Source organism: Pteropus alecto, unplaced genomic scaffold (genome assembly GCF_000325575.1).
Source record: "Pteropus alecto unplaced genomic scaffold, ASM32557v1 scaffold35, whole genome shotgun sequence".
NCBI classification, from domain to species: domain Eukaryota; kingdom Metazoa; phylum Chordata; class Mammalia; order Chiroptera; family Pteropodidae; genus Pteropus; species Pteropus alecto.
Window position 1 is genome coordinate 6,805,306 of NW_006437828.1, and position 24,748 is coordinate 6,830,053.

The window sequence follows — 24,748 nt, forward strand, 5'->3', positions numbered from 1 at the left end:
AACCCTGGGCGATTGTGAAACTTCAGGGTTGGCCTGTGGCCACTGCTGAGCTCCTCCGCCCTGGAGGCGGCCAGCCCGGGTTAGAGTGAAGATTGTTTTTTTTCTCTTGTCTTGCCAGCTGAGAGGTCCCTTGGCGTTTCTCTCTCTCTTCAGCCCCGAGGCTCAGGAACAAATTGTATTAACTGATGGTCTCGGAGGAACCAGTCTCTCACCAGAGGAGTCTCGTGCTTTGTTCTTTTAGTGGAAATAACTTGATTTAATGCAGACTTTATGAGTTTCTTCAGGCCTCCATGACAGTAACCTCTCCGAAATGCTAGAAAAGAGTGGAAAGGATAAATCTTCCCTAAGATGTTCCTTATTTCTTCACACTGATGACAGTAACATCTGAGGGAAACAAAAATTTTTAAGCCGTTTTAAGAGAGTTTTAAATCCGGAGCAGACTTTTTCTGTTCTACTGGCAGCAGAATCTCAGTTGACTGCTTCAGTCAGATGAACAATAAAACGGCGCTGTGTGTAACAAAACAAGATTCAGTAGCCGAGGCTTCAATTTCAAACTGTAAGAAGATATAAAGCATGCATAATTTTACCTTTTTAAGTTCTAAATAAGCTTAGACTTGTTTTTCCCTTTTTCAGGGCAGACTACTGGAAGTCACAACCAAAGAAATTCTGTGATTACTGCAAGTGCTGGATAGCGGACAATAGGCCTGTATGATAATTCTACTATTAGAGATTTGCCTAATATTGTATTTACGTAAAGTGTGCCTTTTTGGTCTAAACTCCGAGTTTATAAAGCACTCTCCTATACATTGTTCTTGATTTTTCAAAACGTTAAAAGATTGCTATTCTTTCATTCCTTTTAGGAAAGCTTTGAGCCTTCTTTTTCATCAGCTTAAATTTTATTATATATTAAGCTAAATTATTTCTTTTTGGCCCTTCATTCAAATTCAGGAAATGATATTGGGTATTCTCATCCATGTTTATGAAACGCCTACATTTTGATGATGTTATTTGTAGTACTGTCATATACAAAGAGAAATAAAAGAGAAGAGCACTTAATATGTAAAAAGAAAGGTTACTGTAGTTTATTTGCTGTAAAGATAAATATATGTGATGTAGAGCTTTATGTCTATGAATGCTTAAATTTGTAAGAACCTCTCATGGAATATGAAAATAACTGTTAAGCACATTATATTACTGTATGTCTTAATCTAGGTTCAACTTTTAAAACAAAACAAAAAGCATAATTGTTTTTTTTTTTACCCCTCATGCACGTTATAATACTCCGTACATAGTACCTAAATGCTAGAGTATTTTTTTAATATGTTACATATTCATATCTTTTGCTTAGTAGAGTTGGATGCACAAAAGAATAGTAGCCCCATTTTCACCAGTGTCATATTTCTTTGGTAGATACTTATTTACTATTATCTGCAAGGAGTTCAGGGATAGTTTTCTTTTGGATTTTGTTTTAATCTTTTTGAATAGTTGCTAAAGTTCTTGACTGTCTTGTTTGATTTAGGCCATCCTTACAAATAAGTAACACAGATTTTAAAACCTATAGGAGTCACTGATAAGTCTCTTCTTTGGAGGCACCCAGGCAGTTCAGTGAACTTTATGAGTATCTAGTGTGAATAATCCCTTCTAGGATAGTCTTTCGTCATCTCCTTGAATTGCTAAACACACCGATTTAACCTGTACCTAGAAACAAAATTAATTTATTTTTGAATGGCTCTTTAATATTCTTTATGTAGTATAATCAGCTTTAGGAAACTTAATATATGATAGAGGATGAACATTTGCTTTATAAAGTCAAGATTTTAAAGAGGAATTCACAGTAGTACGTTAGAGTAGCTCAGCTAATGCTTCATGTAAAATTTGATTGACAAAACTAGTTTTGCAAAGTTGACTCAAAAATTCTTATTTCATATGACCAGGCATTTGTAATTTGCGGAGCATTTCGAGTATCACATTCACTCACCCACTTCTGTCCCCCACCTATCCAGCTACCCGTCATTTAGTTTACCACTTTTTTCATTTTCTTGTCTACCATTCTACCATTCTTTCTATTTGCATTGTTTCCATATACCATGGTTTCTATATGAATAGAGAGATAGGTTCTTATTCCAGCATCCCTAACAGCACACCATAGGCACTATCCTGCACCATAGTTGTTTTGTTTTGTTTTTAATTCAGCAGTATATCCTACAGCTCTCTCCACATTAACACATAGGAAGCTTCTTTGTTCTCTATTACAGCAGTCTAATTTTGCTAGATAGTGCCACATTGTCCTGCTTAGGAGTTATTGCATTTTGTACTATTACCACATTGTATTAAAGTATTTTACAATTTAGGAGAAATTTTTTAATGTCTACTTTTCTACCAATTTAGAGGAATAAGGTCTTAAGGATAATCGATTATTCTCTGTGTCTCTTACCGAATGTGGCAAATAGACCAGTACAAATTCTAGAGACTTACTGGTTTTGACATTTTATGCTGATAGGTGTCTCTTGAAGTTAAGATTTTTTTCCCACTCCTCTTTTGGCTTCATGTCTTGTTTGAGTCCTCGTTACAATCATATTCACTAGATTAGTCATCAAGGATACCTTGTATTCTCTCTATTAATAAGGTCGTCAGAGTTTATTTTAAGCACCAGAGGAAACCTAGTCAGAGGGCATAATAATAATGTAGTTCAGTTCTGTAGCATCAAAATTATGTTTATCTTTTCTGCCAGTGGTTTTAGTTTTGATTTTGTTATGTTCCATTCCTCTATTTATTGTTACTTTACTGTGAACATTAATAATGCTTATGTAGTTTTCCATTGTATTTTCTCTTTTTTTCATCCTTAAGAGTGTTGAATTTCATGAAAGAGGAAAAAATCATAAGGAAAATGTGGCAAAGAGGATCAGCGAGGTAATTTAGTCTCTTTCTTTTCCAATTTTTTTCACGTAAATATCAATCCTTTCTCTAACTTTCACTTGTATATGCGACTTACATAGATTAAACAGAAAAGCCTGGATAAGGCAAAGGAGGAAGAAAAGGCATCAAAGGAGTTTGCTGCAATGGAGGCAGCTGCCCTGAAAGCATACCAAGAGGATTTGAAAAGGCTTGGCTTAGAGTCAGGTAAAAAGCAGCCAACATGTTTTAAAAGTAACATCAGAGGTCATGCTAAGTGTATAGCATTTTATTGTTGTGAGCTTTTATTGTTTCCATAAAGAGGTTATACACTCAGGGTATACTCTTAGTGCTTTTGCTATGCATCAAAGCCCTATTTAGACCGTGGGAGTTTGCTCATGCACCTTTGTTTGCTTTTAAAAGCTTTGCATTTTAACACCTCCATTTACAACTATACTACCTTGGCAGCTACCTACCCCTAGCTCTGTGTTAGGTCAGTGGTTCATTTCAGAGACATTTGAGTTTTTTAGATATTCTAATTATTCAGCTGAAAGGAGCTATTCATTAAAAGATAGGCCTTGCATTATAACCACAGTTGACTTAAACCATATGGTCAAAATCGAATCGTGTTTATTTATATGGTTGAATTACAGTGAATTAGCCTTTTGTGGACAGATTAACTGACTACTGCTAAAAGGTAGATAATTTTTTTCTCTTTATTTTTAGGGTTTTTAATTGAATATATTCGGCATATAACATTGTATACATTTAAGGTATACAGTGTGTTACTTTGATGCATTTATATGTTGTAATATGTTTGCCTTTGGAGTGATATTTATGTTGCATAATTATAGTGCAATATTGTTGTCTGTATTTATTACACTGTGGCTTATTTACTACTTGTGCAAGTTTGTATCCTTAAACAACTTCAGTCTTATTTCCCCACCCAACATTTCCTGGTAACTACCATTTTACTTTGTTTTTTAGGAGTTTGACTTTTTTAGATTACGCATATAAAAGGTATCACATAGTACTTGTTTTTCTTTGTCTGACTTAATCTCACTTAGCACAGTGTGCTTAAGGTCCATCCATGTTGTCACAAATGGCAGGATACCCTCCTCTTTCATGGCTGAGTAATATTCCATTGTGTGTATATACCACTTCTTTTTATCCATTCACCTATTGATGGGCATTTAGGTTGTTTCCAAAGCTTGGCTATAGCAAGTAATACTGCAGTAAACACAGGAGTGCATGCATCACTTGGAGATTTTGTTTTTCATTTCCTTTGGTTATATACCCAGAAGTAGAGTTGCTGGACTGATGATAGATCTATATTTAATTTTTTGAGGAGCCTTCATATTTTTTACCATAGCGATTGGATCAATTTACATTCCCACCAACAGTGTATAAGAGTTCCCTTTGCACCACATCTTCGCCAGCAAGAAGGTAGATGATTTGAGGGTTTGAGAATAACTAAAAAGCATCCTTTAAGTAGAATAGACCTTGTCATTGAATTTAGGCTTTATGTTGGGAACTTTCTGTGAGCATTTCTTTCCTGACAAATCCACTGTCCTGAATCCAGGCATGTCGCAGATCTCAGTTGTCGATGTTGGGAGACGGTCGACAAGGAATGGCGTTCTTTACTCTCTAATAAAAACTGCTTTCAATTAACTTTTCAGCACAATAACAGTTAAGTTAATTGACATTGCCCTCATCAAATAACAGTTGTAACCAGACTTGAAAAATATTTTCCGGGATATCATTAGTTAAAATGGGAGAGATGGTACTTCCATAAGAATAAAGCTTTGTGTTCATTTTAAGGGAAAAAGGATGTAGGTACTCCTGTAGAATTAAATAGGAATAGTTAAAAAATAATCTCATCAATTATATAGATTGGGAGATTTCATTATGTTCCCCTTCGAGCAAATTTTAGCATTTTATATTTAAATGGATTTTTCCTATTAAATATTTTTTATAACCTTGTTTTCCTGAATAGGATATATATTCTTTTAGAAGGTACAACAATGCAGTACAAAGAAAAGAGTTTTTAAAAAACTGCTTTTAAGATTTCTACAGATACCTTTACAATTTTTTAAATAAAATACGCATTGTATGCTGTGATCTGTTTGGAGATTTTTTTCCCCCTCAGTGATATGTTAAATACATCTTTTCTTTAAAACAATTAAGGATATACATCATTTTTAGTGGCTATGGAGTGGTTAGGAGCACACGTTTGGAGTCAACCAGAATCGCATCTTGCTAGCTGTACGACTTTCGATTTTTACTAAAATTAAGTCATATAATGGTATAAATTCCTTTTTACAATGATCACTTTTGTAACAAATGTTTTAAAAAGGGTATAAAACATAACAAAAAGGGAACGGGATTAAGAAGTACAAATTGGCAGTTATAAAATCGTCATGGAGATGTAAAGTATAGCATAGGAAATATAATCAAAAACATTGTAATAACTGTGTGATGTCAAATGAGTACCAGGTTTATCTGAGTGATCACTTCATAAGTTATATATATGTCTAATCACTCTGTTGTACACCTGAAACTAATATAATATTGTATATCAACTAATTTGAAAAATAAATTATTTTTTTAAATGCCATAAAAATGCCAAAATTTATTTAACTAATTTCTTCCAGGTTATCATTTGGGTTGCTTAGAGTTTTTCGCTGTTAGAATGCTACAGTGAGCATCATTACGTATGCATATTTTTATCTCTTTAGGTTCAATTTTTAGAATGAGATTGCAGAATTAAAGTCTGAATATATTTTATATATTGATAGTTAATACCAAGCTATCTCCAGAAATGTGTCCAAAGATACACACTTTTGCTAGAAATAAAATCAATTTATTAACTGGTGCTGGGAATAACTGGCTAATAATCCTTTGGTGGAAAAAGTAAAGCCCTAAAAACTACCCATTTTTTCATACCCATGAATCAAACTGACTAACACTGGATTTGTCATTCTTTTCAGTACTTATTGATCTAATGCAAAAAAATTATTTGCATTTCTTCGAATATCAGTGAAAGTAAATGTTAATTTTCTGAATTACCTTTGTGCTTTTTGCCCATTTTTGTTACAATGTTAGATTTGTAAGGGATCTTTGTTAGGAACATTAATCCTGTTATTTGTTATAAATATTTGTCATTTGTTTTTCTTGTATATATTTTTCATTTTTATTTTCGCTATATGGAATATTTGAATTTTTATGTAGTCAAATTTAATATCTTACGTTGTATTTTTGTAAATATCTTCGATCTGGAATTTATATTGGTGTAAAAACATGGAAGAGACCGGGGCGTGGGAAATAGCTTTACTTTTTTCCAGGTAATTAACCAGTTAGTTCACTGTCCTTTATTAAATGATCTCTTTTTTTGTCTACTAAGAAGCACTAGGAATCTACAGTTGGAGCTCTTTCTGTACTGTTCTGTTTCAATCATATCTTTGCTATTCCTGGACCAGTTTTACATTGTTGGTCTTTTTTACAATAGTTTTAGAATGAGTTTTAATACCCAGTAGGATTAGATTCCCCTTGTCACTTTTTAAAAATTCTCCTAGACATTTGTACATGTTTAGTTTTACAAATGAGCTTTACAATAACGTGTCACATTCCCAAAAGAATCTTGTCACACTTTTGCTTTGGAATAACGTTATTAATGTTTTATTCCCGGGGTGGGAGTGGGGGGCGGGATTTAGATTGTCTGCTTTACCCTTCTCTCATCTTTTCTGTAGAAATTACAGAGCCAGCCACATCACCAGTAACCAGCACTGTCCCACCCACACCCACCTCTGGATCAAATCAGAAAGAAAAGAAGAAGAAGAAAAAAGACCCTTCAAAAGGCAGATGGGTAGAAGGCATAACCTCTGAGGGTTACCATTACTATTATGATCTCATCACAGGAGGTAAGTCAATTAGGGAGAAAACTGTAGAGAATGATAACTATTTTGTCTTTGGACTTTCAGTTAATATTGGAATATTTAAACAGTGGAAGAGTATATCTTTACATTTTTGCCACAATGGTAAAAAAATTGTATGCCCTTTAAAACGGTGCCCTTCACATAGTGACTCAGTGTCATACTTAGTTAAAGCCTTAATAGTGGGTTCCTTACAAATAAACTAAAGCTTTGTATTTTCTCATTAAAACCTTCACAATTATGAACGACATGTAAATAAAGCATTTTACATGGAATGAAGGCATTTCAGATCCACTTCACAAATTGCAGGGGTTCTTGAAATAAAATATTCTGTGGAAAAGATTTTCTGTTCAAAAGCAGATTGGGAACCATGATTTCTTTTCTGTGTAGCTGTCTTGATTGACCTAGTAGAGTCCCCCCTTCCTATTAATGTTTTGGATATTAATTTCTAAGAAAATACACAATAGTGTTTCTTAGTAAGAATCAAAAACATCTTATTTTCCTTCACTAAATGTATTTGGGATTTTCCATATAAATTCTGAGATAAATAAATGCATTTATTATACATTTATGTAGCATCTTACTCTCCAGAAATAGAAAATTTAGTATCAGAAATAAACAACTATATACAAGGAGGAATTTTAAAGAGCTATAATATAATAGAGATGTAATTAAAATTATATGGGAACTCAAAATACTGAGGAATTAACTGTGATTATGCGGATCTGAGAGATCATCACAGAAAGTACTTTTGAGCTGATCTGTAAGTTAAAATGAAGACATCAGGAATGATGGCATTTTACCGTTTGTATTCCTAGCACAATGCCTGGTGTGGCGCAGACACTCCATAGGTGTTTCTATTGAAAAGGACTGCAGTGGGTTGTTATGAGGGTGCAGCAAGCATTCCAGACAGGTCGAACAGTATGACCCAAAAAAAGCTTCAGAAGTTTGGGAAATAGGCATCTGGTGGACGTAAAGCCTAAGGTTCTCTGAAGATGACATGGGAGAAGAAAGGCTGGGAAGATGGATTGGGACCATATCACGGAGGGCTGGGAGAATAGGTGACGGTGCCAGCTACTGAGATATGAAATGTAGAAACAGTAAGTTTTAGTGAGACAGCGATGAATTCAATTTGGGGTAGGTTGAGGTTGAGATACCTATAGACCATTCATGTGGCAATTTTCAATAGGTAATTGATGGTTAGAGTTGGGAATTGGGGAGATAAATTGAGTCTGGGAATGTAAATAATATGTTAACTTTCAGGAGTATGTGAGATCACAAAGAAAAAGAGAACAAGAAGTAACATGAGTGAGAAGTACATACATTAAAGGAATGGCAAAAAGAAAAGTCAACAAAAGAAAATTAAGAATGGTCAAGAAGGCAGGAAATGAGATCAGAGAGTTAATCATGAAGAAAACCTTGGGGTCTAAGTGTTATTGTAATTATTATGATCTTTAGAACCACAGTCAGTTTCAGACTACATAGAAATAGTAATAATCACTGAGTTTGCACTGAGCTTTCAGTGAAGTGCATGTAATGGTTTACAGTGAACCATATATGATTATATACTAGAGATTATAATTATGTCATCTTCAATTTTACATAGAAACTATTTATGTCTTCCTTCTAGTGCTACTGCTTGTTTCTTTTGTTCACTAGCCTACTTTCTCAGCAACACTTGATTTTAATTCCTGCATACTTTTATCTTATTCTTCCCTTGAGTCATTCATTCCATCTCTCCTCTCCCCCGGCCCCCCGCCCCGCCCCCGCATCGAGATGTCAAAAGGCTATCTCATTCCTTCCAAATTTATCAAGCCTGCATTCCGCGAAGTCTTTAAGAGAGGCCCTATCTGGCTCTAATAATTCCTCTGGAAGTACCAGTAACTTCTAATCCTTTATTCTGTCCTTCCTTCTCTTAGGTAGCAGTCGTGTATTCTTGTGTGCAGTACTCCTGGGATGTATGTTGGTCCTTTTTATTTTTCAATTACGTTTATAACTATAGACCTGTAATGTTCAGTACACACTGAATACCTTGTAAATTTTTGCCAAATTAAATTTTTTGGAAAGTTGTTTTTTTTTTTAAGCAAAAATATTTTATAAATACAATATATTTTGCTTTAAGCATCTCAGTGGGAGAAACCTGAAGGATTTCAAGGAAACTTAAAAAAGGTAACTGAAGTACATTAATAGTGTCTTTGCTTCTGTCTTTAAAATGATTGGCTCCTGGGATTTTTATAGAGTATTATTAAGCACATTTGCTTCCAAATAAGCCCCTACCCACCACCAACAGATACTTTGTTCTTGTCTTCCTATAATCCTTTTATTAGAAGGCTGGGTGGAGCTTGAAAGTGGTTTCTACCCAAAACTCCATGCAGGGCAAATATTATTAGTTGTCATTCACATGTCCCTGTCCATCTGAGAATTATTCCTGGCTTTCAGAAGTGAGACATTCTCCCCAAGAGCTGGCCTGTGATTAACACAAACTAAGCTTCCTGGGCCATGAGCGGTACCACCCGTCCTAACTCTCAGGTATAAGAGGAAAGGAAAGGGTCCCTAACGCTGACTTAGTTACCTAATACATAACCTCATCGTTATCTGCAGTTTATGCTTGTTTTTTCCTCCCCTTTAGACAGCAGCAAAGGCCATTTGGGTAGAAGGTTTAAGTGAAGACGGCTATACCTATTATTATAATACAGAAACAGGAGGTAGGTCCTTTGATTAACTATCTAAAATTGTACCTGAAACTGCTTATTAGCCTGCTGATGAATCACCTGAACTAGAGAATTTTAGTACATATAGTACCTATAAAGAGTCCTTTTTGCTTTCTCTACTATTACTGATTTTTATCATAATTATTTTAGAAATACATTCATTACCTTAGAAGGTACCTTGGAAGGCATCTAGTTCAACTTGTCGTTTCTTTCTTGAAAAAAACCAAAACCGATGCTATTTTAGCAGTGGCTGAGATCATCAAATTTTCACTTTTACTAATTTCATAACGTTTTAGTTACATAAATATTTATAAAACATGCATAATTATTGTTACCTAATTGTTTTTCAGATTAAGATTTTATCTAATTTAATTTCATAAAACTGGTTTTAAGGTATTTGTACTTGGTTTCTTCTGCAGTGAAACCAAAATAACTATAGTTCTGGTGTAACTTTAGCGGGATATTTTTTGCTGTTGCATTTTTTAATTCCTGCTACCGAAAGCCCCCCACATGGCATTACATTTTTTAGGCGGAAAAAGCCCTTTTAACCTCTAGGTAGATACCTTGTTTCCCCAATGATAGCAGTGGCCATCTTAGTTATATTGAGGTACTGAATCCTAGAGATTGCGTTAATATATAATGTAGCTCTAGAGCTAGATCTGAGCTCAGTGCACAGCTTCCTTCCTTACCTACATGATTGTGGGCAAGTCACTGAGCCTGTAGTTGCTCTTCAGTAAAATAGAGACGATCATGTACTCAGGGGCCCGTGAGAGTCAGGTGTCTACGAAGTTCTCAGAACAGTGCCTGGTACATATTAGTGCTTAACAAATTATTTATTTCCTGAGAATTTTTTTGTGTGAGACAGACAAGGAAAAGTAGTGTTTTTCATTAGTACTGGCAAGTATCCTATATTAATAAGGGACTGTACATACTGATTGGTCCTCAATAGTTTCAGTTTATGTCTAGACCACTGTAATTGTTAATAGAGCCCCTTTCACTCTAAACACTGTTCCAGTTGGACAATACATATTAGAGTCTCTTTCTCTTTTATTAAACTAAAAGTAGGTAATAACTGAAAGATAATTAGAAATGCCATCATTTCACTAAAAGCCCAATAAACCACTGGGTGGCAGTAGAGTTCAAGCAAGATTTTTTTTTTCTGACTGTAAAAATGACATATTCGTTCACATTTTTACAGTATGATTTCATTGTATGAGGAGCCCAGGAAGTTTTTGTGCTAAATAAACCCCAGGAAATCTGATGTGTGCTCACTATTACATATATTTCCTGAAATTGGTGTCAGTTAAATCATGAGAGTCCTTAGAAAATATTGCCCAGTTCTTAGGTCTCTTTCCATCGGGGCTGTAATTGATACATCTAGTGAATTCAGAGTGTTTGAAATCAATTTCTGAAAGATACAAGAGCTTACAGAAGTCTTATTATCTTATTATCAAGGATGGTATGAAATAGATGCACTGTTGTCATTTCACATAAGTGACAGGAAGCATTATATTGGGAATTACTTCTGAATTGAATTGGTAACCAAATAACATGACTATTAAAATGTGTCGAATAGAATCCAGATGGGAAAAACCTGATGATTTCATTCCACACACTGGCGATCTGAGTTCTAGTAAAGTCAATGAAAAGGCACTTGGCACCGTAGAAGAGTCCAAATCATCAGATTCGCATAGCGGCTCTGATGGGGAACAGAAAGCAGAAAAAGGAGAGGTCTCCACACAAACACCAAAGCTAAAAATAAAGTTTAAGGTAGGTTCTTGATTTACTCTTTACAAAAGTTTATCAATTTATAAAAAACTGTACAGACTTCAGTTTTCTGGTAGAAGATAGACATAAAACCAAGACACATATTTTGGCAACTGGATAAATAGTTATACCATTTATTGATATCTGTTTGGTAGCAAGACAGTAAATTCATTTTTAGACCTGAGTTTGAGATACCTTGTAACATTTAGAAAGCTATCTGAACATGCCAGTCAGAATGTCTAGGCTGCAGATGCTAATTTGAGTATCATCAGCTTTCTGGTAGTAATTTAAATCTCAGAATGGGTGTGGGAACCTAGGAAAATGACCTTGGGGAACATTAGACATTTAAGTAGCAGACAGAAAGAGGAGGCCACAAGGTAGAATGAGAGTGATTAGAGGTGTACAAAGAAGCAGAAGAGTTTAATATTCCAGAAGCCAAAGGAATAGCATTAGGATTAATTAGGCCTAGAAAAAGAAAAACGTCCATTGAATATTTCAGTAATGAGGTCCCCACTGCCTTTCTAGCAGTTTAACCAGGATATTGGGTGGCAGAACTCAGATTACAGGGGAATGAAAAGTGGCTCAGTATGTGGTATATGTGTTTGGATATGAAATGAAGGTAGAAATTAGATGGTAGGATGGTGGCTACCTATTGACTCTTAACCATGGGAGATTTGTGGTGGTATTTCCTTTGAGAGGGCCCCAAAGGAGGTAGAAAAGCAATACCAACAAGGGTAGGTGGATAGGTTGGTCTTGAACAAGGAATAAATTCATTTTCTGTAAGGTTTCCATTATCTATAAGAAGGTATGACTACAGACGAGTTGGCGTCAGGGAAGAAATTGAAAGTCATGCCTTTTAGCCTCAGTCTACTCATTCATGAAGAAATCAAAATTGCTTGCTGAGATTGAGGAGCTTCGGGGGTCTTGATGATATTGGTGAATTGAAATCGTCACTGAACTGGGGTGGGAGTGGAAATGAGCCAAGAGGATTGGCAGGTGCTGCTGAGGGCCCAGCCGTGGTGTGAAAATAAAAACAGATGTTTATGTAGTATTGCTAGTCCTGCTTTTGTGACCTTTCCAGGAACACTCAGGAGCCCAGGTGCCAAAGCATACAGGACACACAGCGTTGATCCATGGTTGAGATTGCTGGCCTGCGCGGTGAAGGGATGTCAGGGATGCTGGAGAGAGGCTACTTTGAGGCCACAGCTAGGATCTTGTCACTGCCTGGATTTTCTGTACCTTCACCATAAGTCTTAGTGGAACTGAGGGTGAGGGACGTATCCAGCTTGTAGAGGAGCAGCAGCAAAGATCTTCTAGTAGTAACCATCTCACAGTGTCAAGTTTAGGTAACCCAGCATCCGTCCTGGGACAGACAGTAATTTTAAGCAAACAAAATACTACAAAATACAGATAAGCAAGGACAAATTATCTGTAATCCTAGCATACGTAACTTTAGGTAACTAAACACAGGCAGACCTTGTTTTATTGCGCGTTGCTCTCTTGCGCTTCACAGATGGTTTGTATTTTAAAACTTGAAGATCTCCCCCCCGCCCCCCACCCCCAGCAGTGGTCTGGAACTGAACCTGCAGTACCTCCGAGTCTGCCTTTATAGTGAAGACCAGACTCGTTGGCTTGGAAGCTCACAGAACTGAAGCTAGGGGATTTTTAAGCTCTAGGATGACAACGAGTTTGAATAGAGAGAACATGGTGCCAGAGTTGCCACATTCATTGTGAATATGGAGTCGTGGCCAGAGGTCATTAGATCATAGAAGGAGGAATAGAAGAGAACTGTATAGAAAGTGGTGGTAGGAGCCTCACAGGAGAAGGCATTTATTGCACGAGGGTCAAAGTAAACAAGTATGATGACCTTAGTAAACATGTTTTATTTTTTAAAGAAGTGATGGCCTGGCAGCAGTCAAGACCTGCGAGAAAGCGGCTGCTGCCTCCTAGTCCTGCGATACCAGCAGCGCGAGGGAATGAGTTAAAATTCGTGCGGAGGATGGCAAACAAACCGTGTCCCAGGGCTGCCACCCACGGTTGTGAAGTTTGCGAAGAGGCAGAAATCTAGTGCATGGTCCACTTGCTAAAGTGGGTCACAAGGCTCGTTATCCCAGAAGAGGGGTGCCATAAAAGCACCAGCACTAGCCAGGGACTCCTGTGGGAGCTTCGACCTCCACGGTGTGTCTTTCTCGTTTCATGTAGCTATCAGTTGTACAGGCCACTAACATTCTGGTGATGTCCTCAATGTGAAGATGGCTTTTAGTTATGACTAATAGGTTGAGGAAGTTGTTTAGATAAAGGGTTCAGAAGGGTCCAGTGACGTGGCATTAAATTCAAAAGGAGCACAGTACAAAGGAAGGTCACCACTGGATGGATATGTAAGTAAGGAGAGAAAGCAGCCAAGAGAAGAGAGAAAAAAAGGCCAGCACATGTCTTTAATTGTAGAACATTATTTTAAAAAGCAGCCTTGACCATGGTATGTTAACGTTTAGGGGTAATGAAAAACCTAATCAGGCAATGAAATTTTTTTTAATATACATTTGTTGTATTATGTGCACATTTAAACTAGTGAGTTAATGTATCGTTATTTATAAATCAATGAGACTATGTTAAATTTTATTTCTGTCTTGGTAGTGTGTTATTTCTTTACTTTGAATTTTCAGGAAAAAAATAAAAATAGTGTTAAAGGAACTGAACCAGAAAAACAGAAAGAAAAAAATATCCAAGAAGAGAATTCATCAGGTCCAAAGGAAGAAAAATCCAAAGCTCATAAAAAATCAAACCCCTATGGAGAATGGCAAGAAATTAAACAGGAAGTCGAGTCTCAGTAAGTACCCGCAGCGCAATCCCGCTGTTGTGACAAGGGTTTTATACCCCAGCACTTCTGTAAATTGCAGTGACTACTTGGAAGGATAAGGTGTTCACTAAAAGTGTAGCTCATTTCTTTTATTTCCAGAGTGGTTTTATTTTTTCTAAGATTTTAAAATGTGAGTTAATGATTATTTTTTAAAAGTAAGCTAATTATTCTTTTCATTCGTACTTAAACGTGACTTTTCTGTTGACCACACGTGTACACACTAACTCGCATTTTGTGCCCGTGACATTCTCACACTCACCGTCATTGTTGTATCAGAAATGAATATCTGCATGGTCAATAAACGCTGCGTATGATACATCTAAAGGCAAGAAGAAAGCTCTTGTTACTGTCTCGAAAATGGCTTATGACCCTTACCAAGGTTTTTAAGCCAGTTTCAAAAATCAGAGCAGTTTTATCAATTAAACAAGGTCATGGGGAGATGTTACCTGCTTTATATTATTAATTAGCTTGTGTGTTCAAATCTGTTATTGTCTTAGGAGGATTTACACAAACAGGAAGATGCCAGCTTCACAAATTAGTGTTTCTTAAATGCTTAAAAAATATTTAGGTGGGGGAAAAATGTATTTACATGAGTTAAGCAGTTATTCTCTAAAACATCAATGTTTTGAAATGGTAAGGTAAGATGACTACTCTGTCGATACTTTTTTTAAATTTATTTATGGTGACATTGGTTAATGAAATCCAATAAGTTTCAGCTGTATACTTTAAGGCATATATATTTACACTGTGTGTTCACCTCCCACAGTTAGATTTCTTTCTGTCACCACATATTTGACCCCCTTTACCCCGTCTACCTCCCCCTTCCCCTCACCCTCTACTCTCTGGTAACCACTAGTCTGTAGTCCACGTCCATGAGTCCTGGTTGTTTGTCCTGTTCATTTTCAATACTTATATAATGAAAGTATTTATCGTTAAAACTAAACTTTAAAGAATAGTTCACTTTTTTCACAAGAGAGTATTGCAAGTTTTGGACAGCTTTACGCACTGTTCTAATTAGAATTGATTCCCTAAGGATAGCACACTGTAAAATAGCTTAGAACTGCTATGAAAATATTACTATTATTATGGAATGTTCAATGTTACTTAACGAAATATTAGGAAATATGTATGTAATGTGACATGGTGCCAGGCACTGTGATGATTACTTTGACGATATACATTGAAGTTTCAGAAATAATAAGACAACACTTCAGCCCTAACTGATTTCTTAAGTGCCTTACAATAGGAAAGTGGTCCTACTATACCAATATCTCCTTTACTTCAAAGTTGAGATTTTTCAAATACTGATTATCATTTTCCCTTGTAAAGCCATTCTCGTTAAATTTTAACCAGTCAGCCAGTTTAGTATGTGATGGATTGCGTCTGACTTCCTAAGTAGATTAGCCTAATTTCTTAAGGGCTTTTTCCTCCAAAAATAACTTATATATGTTCATTATTGAAAATTTTTGAAAATAAAGAAAAGCATAGTAACTCATTCAGTTACCCAGCGGTAATACTAACATTTTAAAGTATTTTCCCCAATTTTCACCTTTTTTCCTACTTAGCATTATATTATCAATATTCTATTTTAACTTTTATTTTTAATTGCTATGTAATGTTTAATCATTTACACGTGCATTGATTTTACTCAGTCATTCATTCCTTTTCTGTTCACGTTTAGGCTGTTTCTGCACTTTCTGTTTGCGTAACTAACTCATCAGGGTTGTCAGTCCACGGTTTTCTTCGCTCGCATTGTCCCGAGCGGGCTTTGCTATCAGGGTCACACTGGCTTCTGTAACGAGTTTGGGAGCTTTCCCTTCCACTGTTTTCTGGAGGGGAACTGACGTTAATTCTTTAACTAACTGTTCGGTAGACTTCACCAGTGCAGCCGTCTGGTCCGGGGCTTTTACGTGTTGGGAGGTTTTTGAATACCGGTTCAGTATCCTTAGTTGTTACTGGTATGTTCAGATTTTCTGTTTCATCATGACTCGGTTTTGGTAGGTTGTATGTTTCTAGGAATGTTTTTACTTTTTCTAGGTTATCCAATTTGTTGGCATAGTAGTCTTTTATTATTTGTATTTCTGTGGTATCAGTTGTAATGTCTCCTCTTTCATTTCTGATTTTGAGTCTTTTTTCCTAGTGTAGCTAAAGGTTTGTCAGTTTTTTCTTTCAGTAAATTAGCTCTTTAGTTTTTTTATCTTTTCTATTGTTCTTTTGGTCTCTTTTATTGATTTCTGCTCTGATCTTTATTGTTTCCTTCCTTATGATAACTTTGGGTTTTGTTTTTTTCTAGTTAGGTGTAAAGTTAGGTTGCTTGAGATCTTTTTTAAATGCCAATAAACTTCTCTTTTAGAACCGCTTTTACAGCATCCTGTAGGTTTTGATATATTGCATTTCCATTTTCATTTTTTTCATTCAGTCTTTTGATTTTCATCTGGTTTTCTCTTTAAACCATTAATTGTTCAGAAGTGTGTTAATTTGCACATATTTATGAAATTTCCAGCTTTCCTCCTATTACTGATTTCTACTTTCTTACCATTATGGTTAGAAAAGATACTTAGTGTGATTTCAATCTGCTTAAATTTGCTTTGTGACATATCATATGATAAGTCTGTCATATCAGTTTATCCTAGAGAATGTTCCATGTGTGCTGAACAATGTATGTTCTGCTTTTGGGTGGAATGTTCTGTATATATCTGTTAGGACTATTTGATATTCAGTATGTCCCAAGTGCAAAGTTTCTTTGTTGATTTTCTATTGGATGATCTGTCCAGTGTCGAAAGTGGATTATTGAAGTCCTCTACTATTATTGTATTGTTGTCTATTTCTCCTTTTGGATCTGTAATATTTTCTTAAAATATTTAGGTGCTCTGATGTTGGGTTCATACATATTTACACTTGTTATATCGTCTTTATGACCCCTTCATCATTATATAATGACCTTTGTCTCTTGTTTCTTGGTCTGTTTTGTGTGATGTAAGCATAGTTACCCCTGCTCTCTTTTGGTTTCCACTTGTGTGAAATGTCCTTTTCCATCCCTTCACTTTGAGCCTATGTGTGTCCTTAAATCTGAAGTGAGTCTCTTGTATAGGCAGCGTATATCTGGTTCTTATTTTTTATCCATCCAGTCACTCTGTGCCTTTCGATTGGAGAATTCAGTCTGTTTGCATTTAGAGTTATCTACATAAGGACTTACTGGTGCCATCTTATTGTTTTCTGATTGTTTTGTCCTTTTCTTCTCTATTGCTGCCTTCCTTTGTGAATTGATGATTCCACACAGCTGTATGCTGATTCCCTCTTGTGACTGTTTTAGATTTTTGTTTTGTGGTTACCGTGACGCTTACATAAAACATCTTATATATATATATATAACAATCAGTGTTTTACACTGATAACAACTTTAATCACATACAAAAAGTATCCTTTTACGCACCCCCTTTTATGTTTTTGATGTCACAGTTTACATCGTCAGATATGTGTCCATTAACAAATTGTCTTAGCAATTCTTAATTTTAATGCATTTGTCTTTTAACCTTTACACTAAAGTAGTTAACACCACCTTAATATATTTTTTTATTCTGAATCCGACTATATGCTTACCTTTACCTTTTTTTTTTTTTTTGTATATTTTTATATTACTTCTTAAGACCCTTTCGTTTTAGCATTTCTCTAAAGGCAATTTTAGTGGTGATGAATACCCTCAGCTTTTTTTTATTAGAGAAAGTTTTTCTCCTCTGGACTAGTCAACTGAATACTTTTGCTAATCATGTGGATGATCGAAGGGCCAGCTCTGCAGAAAGCGGGCGCTGGGCAGATAGGTGCGTGGAGTCTCCTGCTCTTGACATTGAGACTCCCTAGTTTTCATCTTGTGCTGTGTAAGCCCCTGGAGTCTTGTCAGGCCATGGCAAAATCATTTTCCATAAACACATCTCACTTATCCACCTGTATAACTTGAACTGCTAAGCACATGTAAGCACAGGCATTTCTGTAGATGATACACGCTTGGCACAAGAGGAATAAGAGAATCAATGGGATTTCCTGACGTGCCCACCTACGTAAGTGCTCAGTATCTTCATGTTAGAAAATCAGTATTTTGTAATAGTTTCCCACTCCAAAATGACCAACTTCTAACTTCTCACTATTTTCAGAAAGATGATCTTGGGAATATGGAATACCCACCAGTTATGTGAAAATGTGTCTTAGTCAAGTAATGGTTTTATTTTTGCTTTCTATTCCAGTGAGGAGGTAGACTTGGAACTTCCAAGCCCTGAAAATGAATATGTATCAACTTCAGAAGCTGAAGCTGGGGTACCCAAAGTAGTTTTTAAAGAAAAAACAGTCACTTCACTTGGAGTCATGGCAGATGGAGTGGCCCCAGTCTTCAAAAAGAGAAGAATTGAAAATGGAAAATCTAGAAATTTAAGACAACGAGGTGATGACCAATAACTGTAAAAGAGCTTTTTATACCTGCTTTTTGGACAGAATAGAGACTCCGCATCTTAAAAGCTTCTCTGTTATTTCTAAATACTTTAAGCTAAAAATTTAGATTTATTCTAAATGTATTTTATGTGAATTTAAAATAAATCTTTTCATGTGAAATTTATTTTTGTTCCTAAAATGGAAGCCTACCACATTGCATTGTAATACAGTGTATTATGTTCAGTGTCTAAAAAATGCTAATTATGTCATAAGATGCTATGTATCTGTTATTTAAAACATAGAAAAGCAAGGCCTTTATTCCATTCTTGCTCGTATGAACATACCTTCACTGAAAATGCATTACTTTTGCACACTGTTATTAACTGTTATCCAAGACGTGAGTACCAGACCATATAAGAGAAGATTCACAGCCCAGTGATGATTCAGTTCTGAGGATCCTATCGGAAGGCTTATGTAGAAAGTGTATGCATATTGGTTTATGCCACTCAATTTAAGGTCAGGGGCCAAGAATAAGGACTGCAGCTCAGGTACGTCAAATGCAGTGCTTAATATAAAGTGCACATTGGATCAAAAGCAGAAGTATGTGCCAAGTTCAGTTCCAAGCCACAACCATTGCTTAAGCGTCTTTCCTTTCAGCTAGGCGTTATGCTAGGAGCTGGGGATACAGAGAGAAATAACACGCATCCCTAGTCATGACTTCACGTTCTAGCATAGTCCTCTTTCCAAATGTCTGCACTCCCGTAGCAGCCGTATGTGTACTGGGAAATCTTGTTAAGGTGTATTTAAAACAATGTAGATGAAGGCTCGAACAAGAATAGTGAGGTCTCCAGCTTCAGCAAAAGTTTCTAGAGTTCCCTTAGATGAGAAATTCCCTGTTTTCCGGTTAAATTTCTTTAAAAGTAGCATTTTCTTATTTAATCCATTTGAAGTAGATACCTTCCCTTTATTACTCCAGATTCTTTAAATTATATTTTTTATAAATTGTACAATATTTAACATTGGGTAGTAAAAATTTGTCTTTTAAGTTTACTAGTGTACATGTAAGAAAATGATAGCTTATTAAAAACTATGAAAGTAAATATTTGGGGTTTTTTTTAATATTGATCAGAATCAATTTAGCATTGGTGAGATAATATTTGGAGATTTGTCTTTACATTCTTCAATTTACTTAGGTATTTCATGAATATATAGCATCGTGAAGCATTTTAGATACAGCCCATGTGTCATCTAGCTAAGCGATGCATTTTGTTGCCTGACTGTCCTCAGTTGGAAAAGGTGGTAAGACTATAAATGGAATGCTGCCCTATTTTACCTTACATGTTTGGCTTATACAAAATATACAATTGAAGACATTTAAAACCACACTTCATCATGTAGTGTTTCTCTCTGATGCACTCTTTAACTCTGTTACTTTTGTAGTAAGACAGAATTCTTAGAATTTGAAGGTGAATCTCCTGAAATAGTACCTTTATTTTTGATTTGAAAGAATAAGAGAACCTATCAACTTACTTAGATTTTTTCCAGAAGTTAAATTCTCAATATGATTATTTCTATGATTATCTTCCTATTATTTTATATATACTTGTATATATGTATAAATGGGAGATTATAAAAGATTTTTATTATAAATATAAAAATCCAAATAATAGAGAAATAAAACAGTCCCAATAGTTTCTGACCCCTCCCCTATGACCACTGTGGGGTTTTTTCCCCAAAGCATGTTAACACTGTGAGTGTATGTGGTACCATTATAACACCTGGATGAAATATTCAAAAAGGCATGATCCAAACAGCCAAAAGTGATTTGGGTTTTCCAATGCAGTTTTTATAAATTCTGAAAAGTACTGGGAGAAACAACCCTAACTGATTTTTAGGTATTGAAAAACCATCATAATTAAAAATAATATGGTCTTGATCACATCTAGGCATATTACATAGAGTTTGTTGTCTGTTACTGTGACTGTACCACACTAACTTCATTGTGTTTTTTGTAGTATATTTTAACATCTGATAAAGCAGATACTACCTTTCTGTTTCAGAATGTTCATATCCATTCATGATTTCAAGTAACATTTTGTCAAATTACCACCTCTGCCTTCCCTCAAAAAACTTACTTCGTACCATACCTACTGAATTGGTAATAATGCCATGTTTCTGACACTGATTATTCTCGTTTATCAACATTTTTATTTAGTCAGTTCTTTTCTATCTCGCTAAAGTTTTGTAGTTTTCTCCCTGTGGGTCCTAACATTTCTTAAAATGTAAACTTACTGAAGGCTTTGTCTGTTATTGCTCACAGATCATAAGTACATGGCACATTGTAAGCACTTCATATCTGTTGCTTAGTGAATGAATGAGGAAAAATAAGCAAAGAAGGAAACAGATAAAACTGCAACTGGAAGTCACTTTTCACCAGATTCCCAAAGATCAAATCGTTTACCCTTTTCTCGTTTGCCCCTAGAATACTTGCCGGCAGTAGTTGGGGCTGCAGCATTCACCCCAAGATGAGTCACGATTACAATCCTAACCTTAACCCCAACGTTTGCCACGAAATACCTCCTTTTATTATTTTCGTATCGCTCGAGTATACAATAGTCTTTGGAAACAAATGACATCATTCCCTATAGAGCATTCTGTTTTTAGTAGTTCGATCGCTGAAAATGTCAAATCCTAGAAACGCGTTCCTACACGATGTTGACACACTGGCAGTGAGCTGCGCTGTTTTTTTGAAATGGGAAAGAGCTTATTAATGTTTGCGAAGCTATAGGAGTATAAGTGGTCTTATACACTGCTCGTTAAAGTATTTGGTCTTATACACTGCTCGTTAAAGTATCTTTTTGTGGTGTTTTGACATCTTAAAAAGCTTGCTGATCAGAGAGAGATTGCCCCTTCCAGGGTTATCCCATGGCAAAGGGCTTGTCCCAGAGCATGCCTTTATACAAACCAACCAATCCTGAGTCCATGGCCTCAGCCATGTCCTTATCTAACTCAGAGAGACAATCTTTCCTCAGCCCTAAATCATCCCAGGGCCGGACACCAGGCAGCTAAAGAGATCATGCCTCTATCCAAAAACCCACTGGAATTACTCAAACTAGCCAGTCCCAAACTGTTGACTCTGCCTTCCCTTGCCTTCCGTATACAAACCAACCAATCCCGAGTCCATGGCCTCAGCCATGTCCTTATCTAACTCAGAGAGACAATCTTTCCTCAGCCCTAAATCATCCCAGGGCCGGACACCAGGCAGCTAAAGAGATCATGCCTCTATCCAAAAACCCACTGGAATTACTCAAACTAGCCAGTCCCAAACTGTTGACTCTGCCTTCCCTTGCCTTCCCTGCAGAAACTCCAGTGAAGCCTTTGGCCTAGACTTAGCCCTCACTCCTATCTTTCAACAAAACCTGCTTCTTGCCCTGTGGCCCTGTGTGGCATGCAGTGACCTGAGACCTGTGGGTATAATAAACTTTCTCCTGAGCCTCATTCCCATCTCCACGCTACCGTGCCATATCCAGCACGCACATTTGTAGAACAGTAGGAATCGATACAACCTATAGAGAGCAATTTTTCCAAACCTCGAAATTTTAAATTTCGGTATGTTGTTAACCCACACACATGAGAAGTGACGCGTAAAACCGATGTAGCGTCACTCCCAGATCGGACATTAGAAACCACCTTAAGGTCTGGCAATACAAAACCTGTTAAATTAAGCACAGCTCCATGTGTGCTTTTATAAATTGATCTGATCTGCAAGATACACGGTGAGGTAAAAGTAGCAAGAATTAGAAAAGGAAGAAAAGGGCACTGGATGAAGAACGTTCTAGTGCCAGAGCGACTTATCGTCAATCAATAACTCGAGCTAGTTATTTCACCTCTCTGTGCCTCCATTTTCTTATCTGTAACACTGATGTTTTTTCAGAGCAGTTTTAGATTCACAGCAAAATTAAAAGGAAGATACAGAGGTCCTCTGTCCCCCCTGCCCCGCCCCCATGCAGAGCTTCCACCATTATCCATATACCTTACCAGAGTGCGACACTGTTACAAGGCAGCCAATCATAAAAATTATAGCATGATCTATACAGTCTATGTGAGAAAACTCATTTTCAAGCACAACGGGAAGACGTATGACAAAACGTACTGAACCCAACCTGGGGCACGAAAGAAATATTAAGTCTGAATCCACAAAGTCTTAAGTTATTCCAGTTACGAGATGAGAGCGAGGCGAGGATCTCGGTTGAGCATCGAAACACGAGTCCAAAAGACAGTGATCTTCAGATACAGAGAGAGTGAGCGAGGGAGTGATCAAGAAAATGCACGAATGTTTTACTTTGAGAAGTTAAGTCTTGTTGTCTTTGAGTATTTCTTTATATACAGAAAAACAATCGTGCCTAAAATTTAAAGGTATATTATAACTTCTTACTCCCAAATGTATAATCTATTTCCAAACCTAGAAAACTTCTACAAGACCTCTCCATTCTCCTGAAAGTAAATCCATCTTTCCTCCCATCTAGCATTAAAAAAATAAATTTTAAATGATTACATAATACTCTGTTTTTCTAATTCGATACAACAATATTTGTTTTGTTGCAAAGTACAACATTTTTACTTCATTATGGGCTCTTGTGCTTCATGGGACCCACCTCAATCCTGGCATCGCATGGAGCCTACCAGAATTATTATGTACTTATCTACATTATGGCTTATAATCATTCTGTTGCTTAAAGTCAGAGGAAGTCTTCAAACTGAAAAGCATTACCAGATGCAATTGTTTAATGAAATCATTGCTGACCCGATTTTTTTCAATAGCTGGTATGGCTGTCATCTGCACAGCTGTTAGTAGATGACGCTGACAGTATAGTGGTCCCTGCCTTATCAGCAGGGGAAGGAAAGGACCAAACGCTGTACATACTACACTTCTTCCTATACATACACATACCTTTTCACTTAAAGGAAACACGTTAGAGCTTCTCTTTGGCATAGCTGCACGGCCAGCATCCCTGCTCTTGTGCTTTGGGGCCATTATTAATAGGGGTGACTTGAACACATGCGATGAGATACTACAACAGTCGATCTAATAACTGAGATGGCTACCAAGTGACCGAGGTGAGTGGCATGCACGCCAAGGGTACACGGGACACAGGGACGATTCACATCCCAGGGGGAACGTGATCACGTGACTCAGGAGAGCGCATAATTTAAAACTTAATCCATTTTCGGTTCAGGAACAAAAAGGGCCGCTCGCTGCCAGTGTTAATTTAATTTTACATAAACACACTCTTTGAGGCTGAAGCAAATTGGTCTGGTTTTCAACGTGAAAATAAAATATAAAAACTGTTCTTGGAGCTATTTCTAAACAGAATTCTTCTCTAATCCTAATGTAACAGAAATATATTCATTAATCAGACTCATCCAATGAATCTTCAGCTAACAACTGTTCGAGAATGGTGTTAACATCACACGTAAGAATGCTACGTTTTCTAGGGTTTGACATTTTCAGCAATCGAGAATTACTATATTTTGTAAATGGAAATACCACTACTAAAAATGGAATGCTATAAATAGAATGATAACATTCATTTCCAAAGACTATTGATATGCTAGAGCGATGCGAAAATAATAATAAAAGTGCGATATTTCATGGCAAACTTTGGGGGTAAGATTAGGACTGTAATGCACGGGTTATCTCGGGGTAAATGCTGCAGCCACAAGCACCACCAGCGAGTTTTCTCAGAGTGAATAAGAAATGGGTTAAGAATTGTTCATTTCTAGAATTTTCCATCCAATATTTTCAGTCTACGGGTAACTGAAACTGTGAAAAGCGAAACCGTGGATAAAGGGGGAACTCCTGTACTCCTCATGTAAAACAAGTAATAAAAGGTAGGTGGATTGGTGATATGTCTAGTGGTATCCTGAATCCCAGACTCCATCTTCTTCTTTAACTTAGAAAATCTTGGGGTTTTTTCCCCCCATTTTTAGTCCAAGCAAAGCGAAACAAATTTGGAAGAGTATAATTTTACGTCACCGGTGGTGTTCAAGAAGAACATGAATGACCATCGATCACGGATGCTGTGGAAATGAAACCACCTGGTTGGTTGATTTTTAGGGTAATTTCTAATTCTATCGTTCTGAGCGATGAAACGTAGAGCCGAAGAATA

At 36.4% G+C, this 24,748-nt stretch overlaps 1 protein-coding gene across 1 annotated transcript in view; it reads left to right on the forward strand.

The window, feature by feature from the left end:
• Positions 1-18,888, forward strand: part of WBP4 (WW domain binding protein 4) — a 21,550-nt gene extending 2,662 nt beyond the window's left edge. Inside the window, exons 2-11 of the mRNA XM_025049016.1 lie at positions 5-79; positions 634-706; positions 2,848-2,910; positions 2,997-3,120; positions 6,642-6,812; positions 8,947-8,993; positions 9,454-9,529; positions 11,112-11,305; positions 13,966-14,129; positions 18,398-18,888. Of these exons, the coding sequence (XP_024904784.1) occupies positions 5-79; positions 634-706; positions 2,848-2,910; positions 2,997-3,120; positions 6,642-6,812; positions 8,947-8,993; positions 9,454-9,529; positions 11,112-11,305; positions 13,966-14,129; positions 18,398-18,605 (1,195 nt within the window). The 3' untranslated portion in view covers positions 18,606-18,888. The remainder of the gene's footprint in view (positions 1-4; positions 80-633; positions 707-2,847; positions 2,911-2,996; positions 3,121-6,641; positions 6,813-8,946; positions 8,994-9,453; positions 9,530-11,111; positions 11,306-13,965; positions 14,130-18,397) is intronic.
• Positions 18,889-24,748: the final 5,860 nt, after the last annotated feature.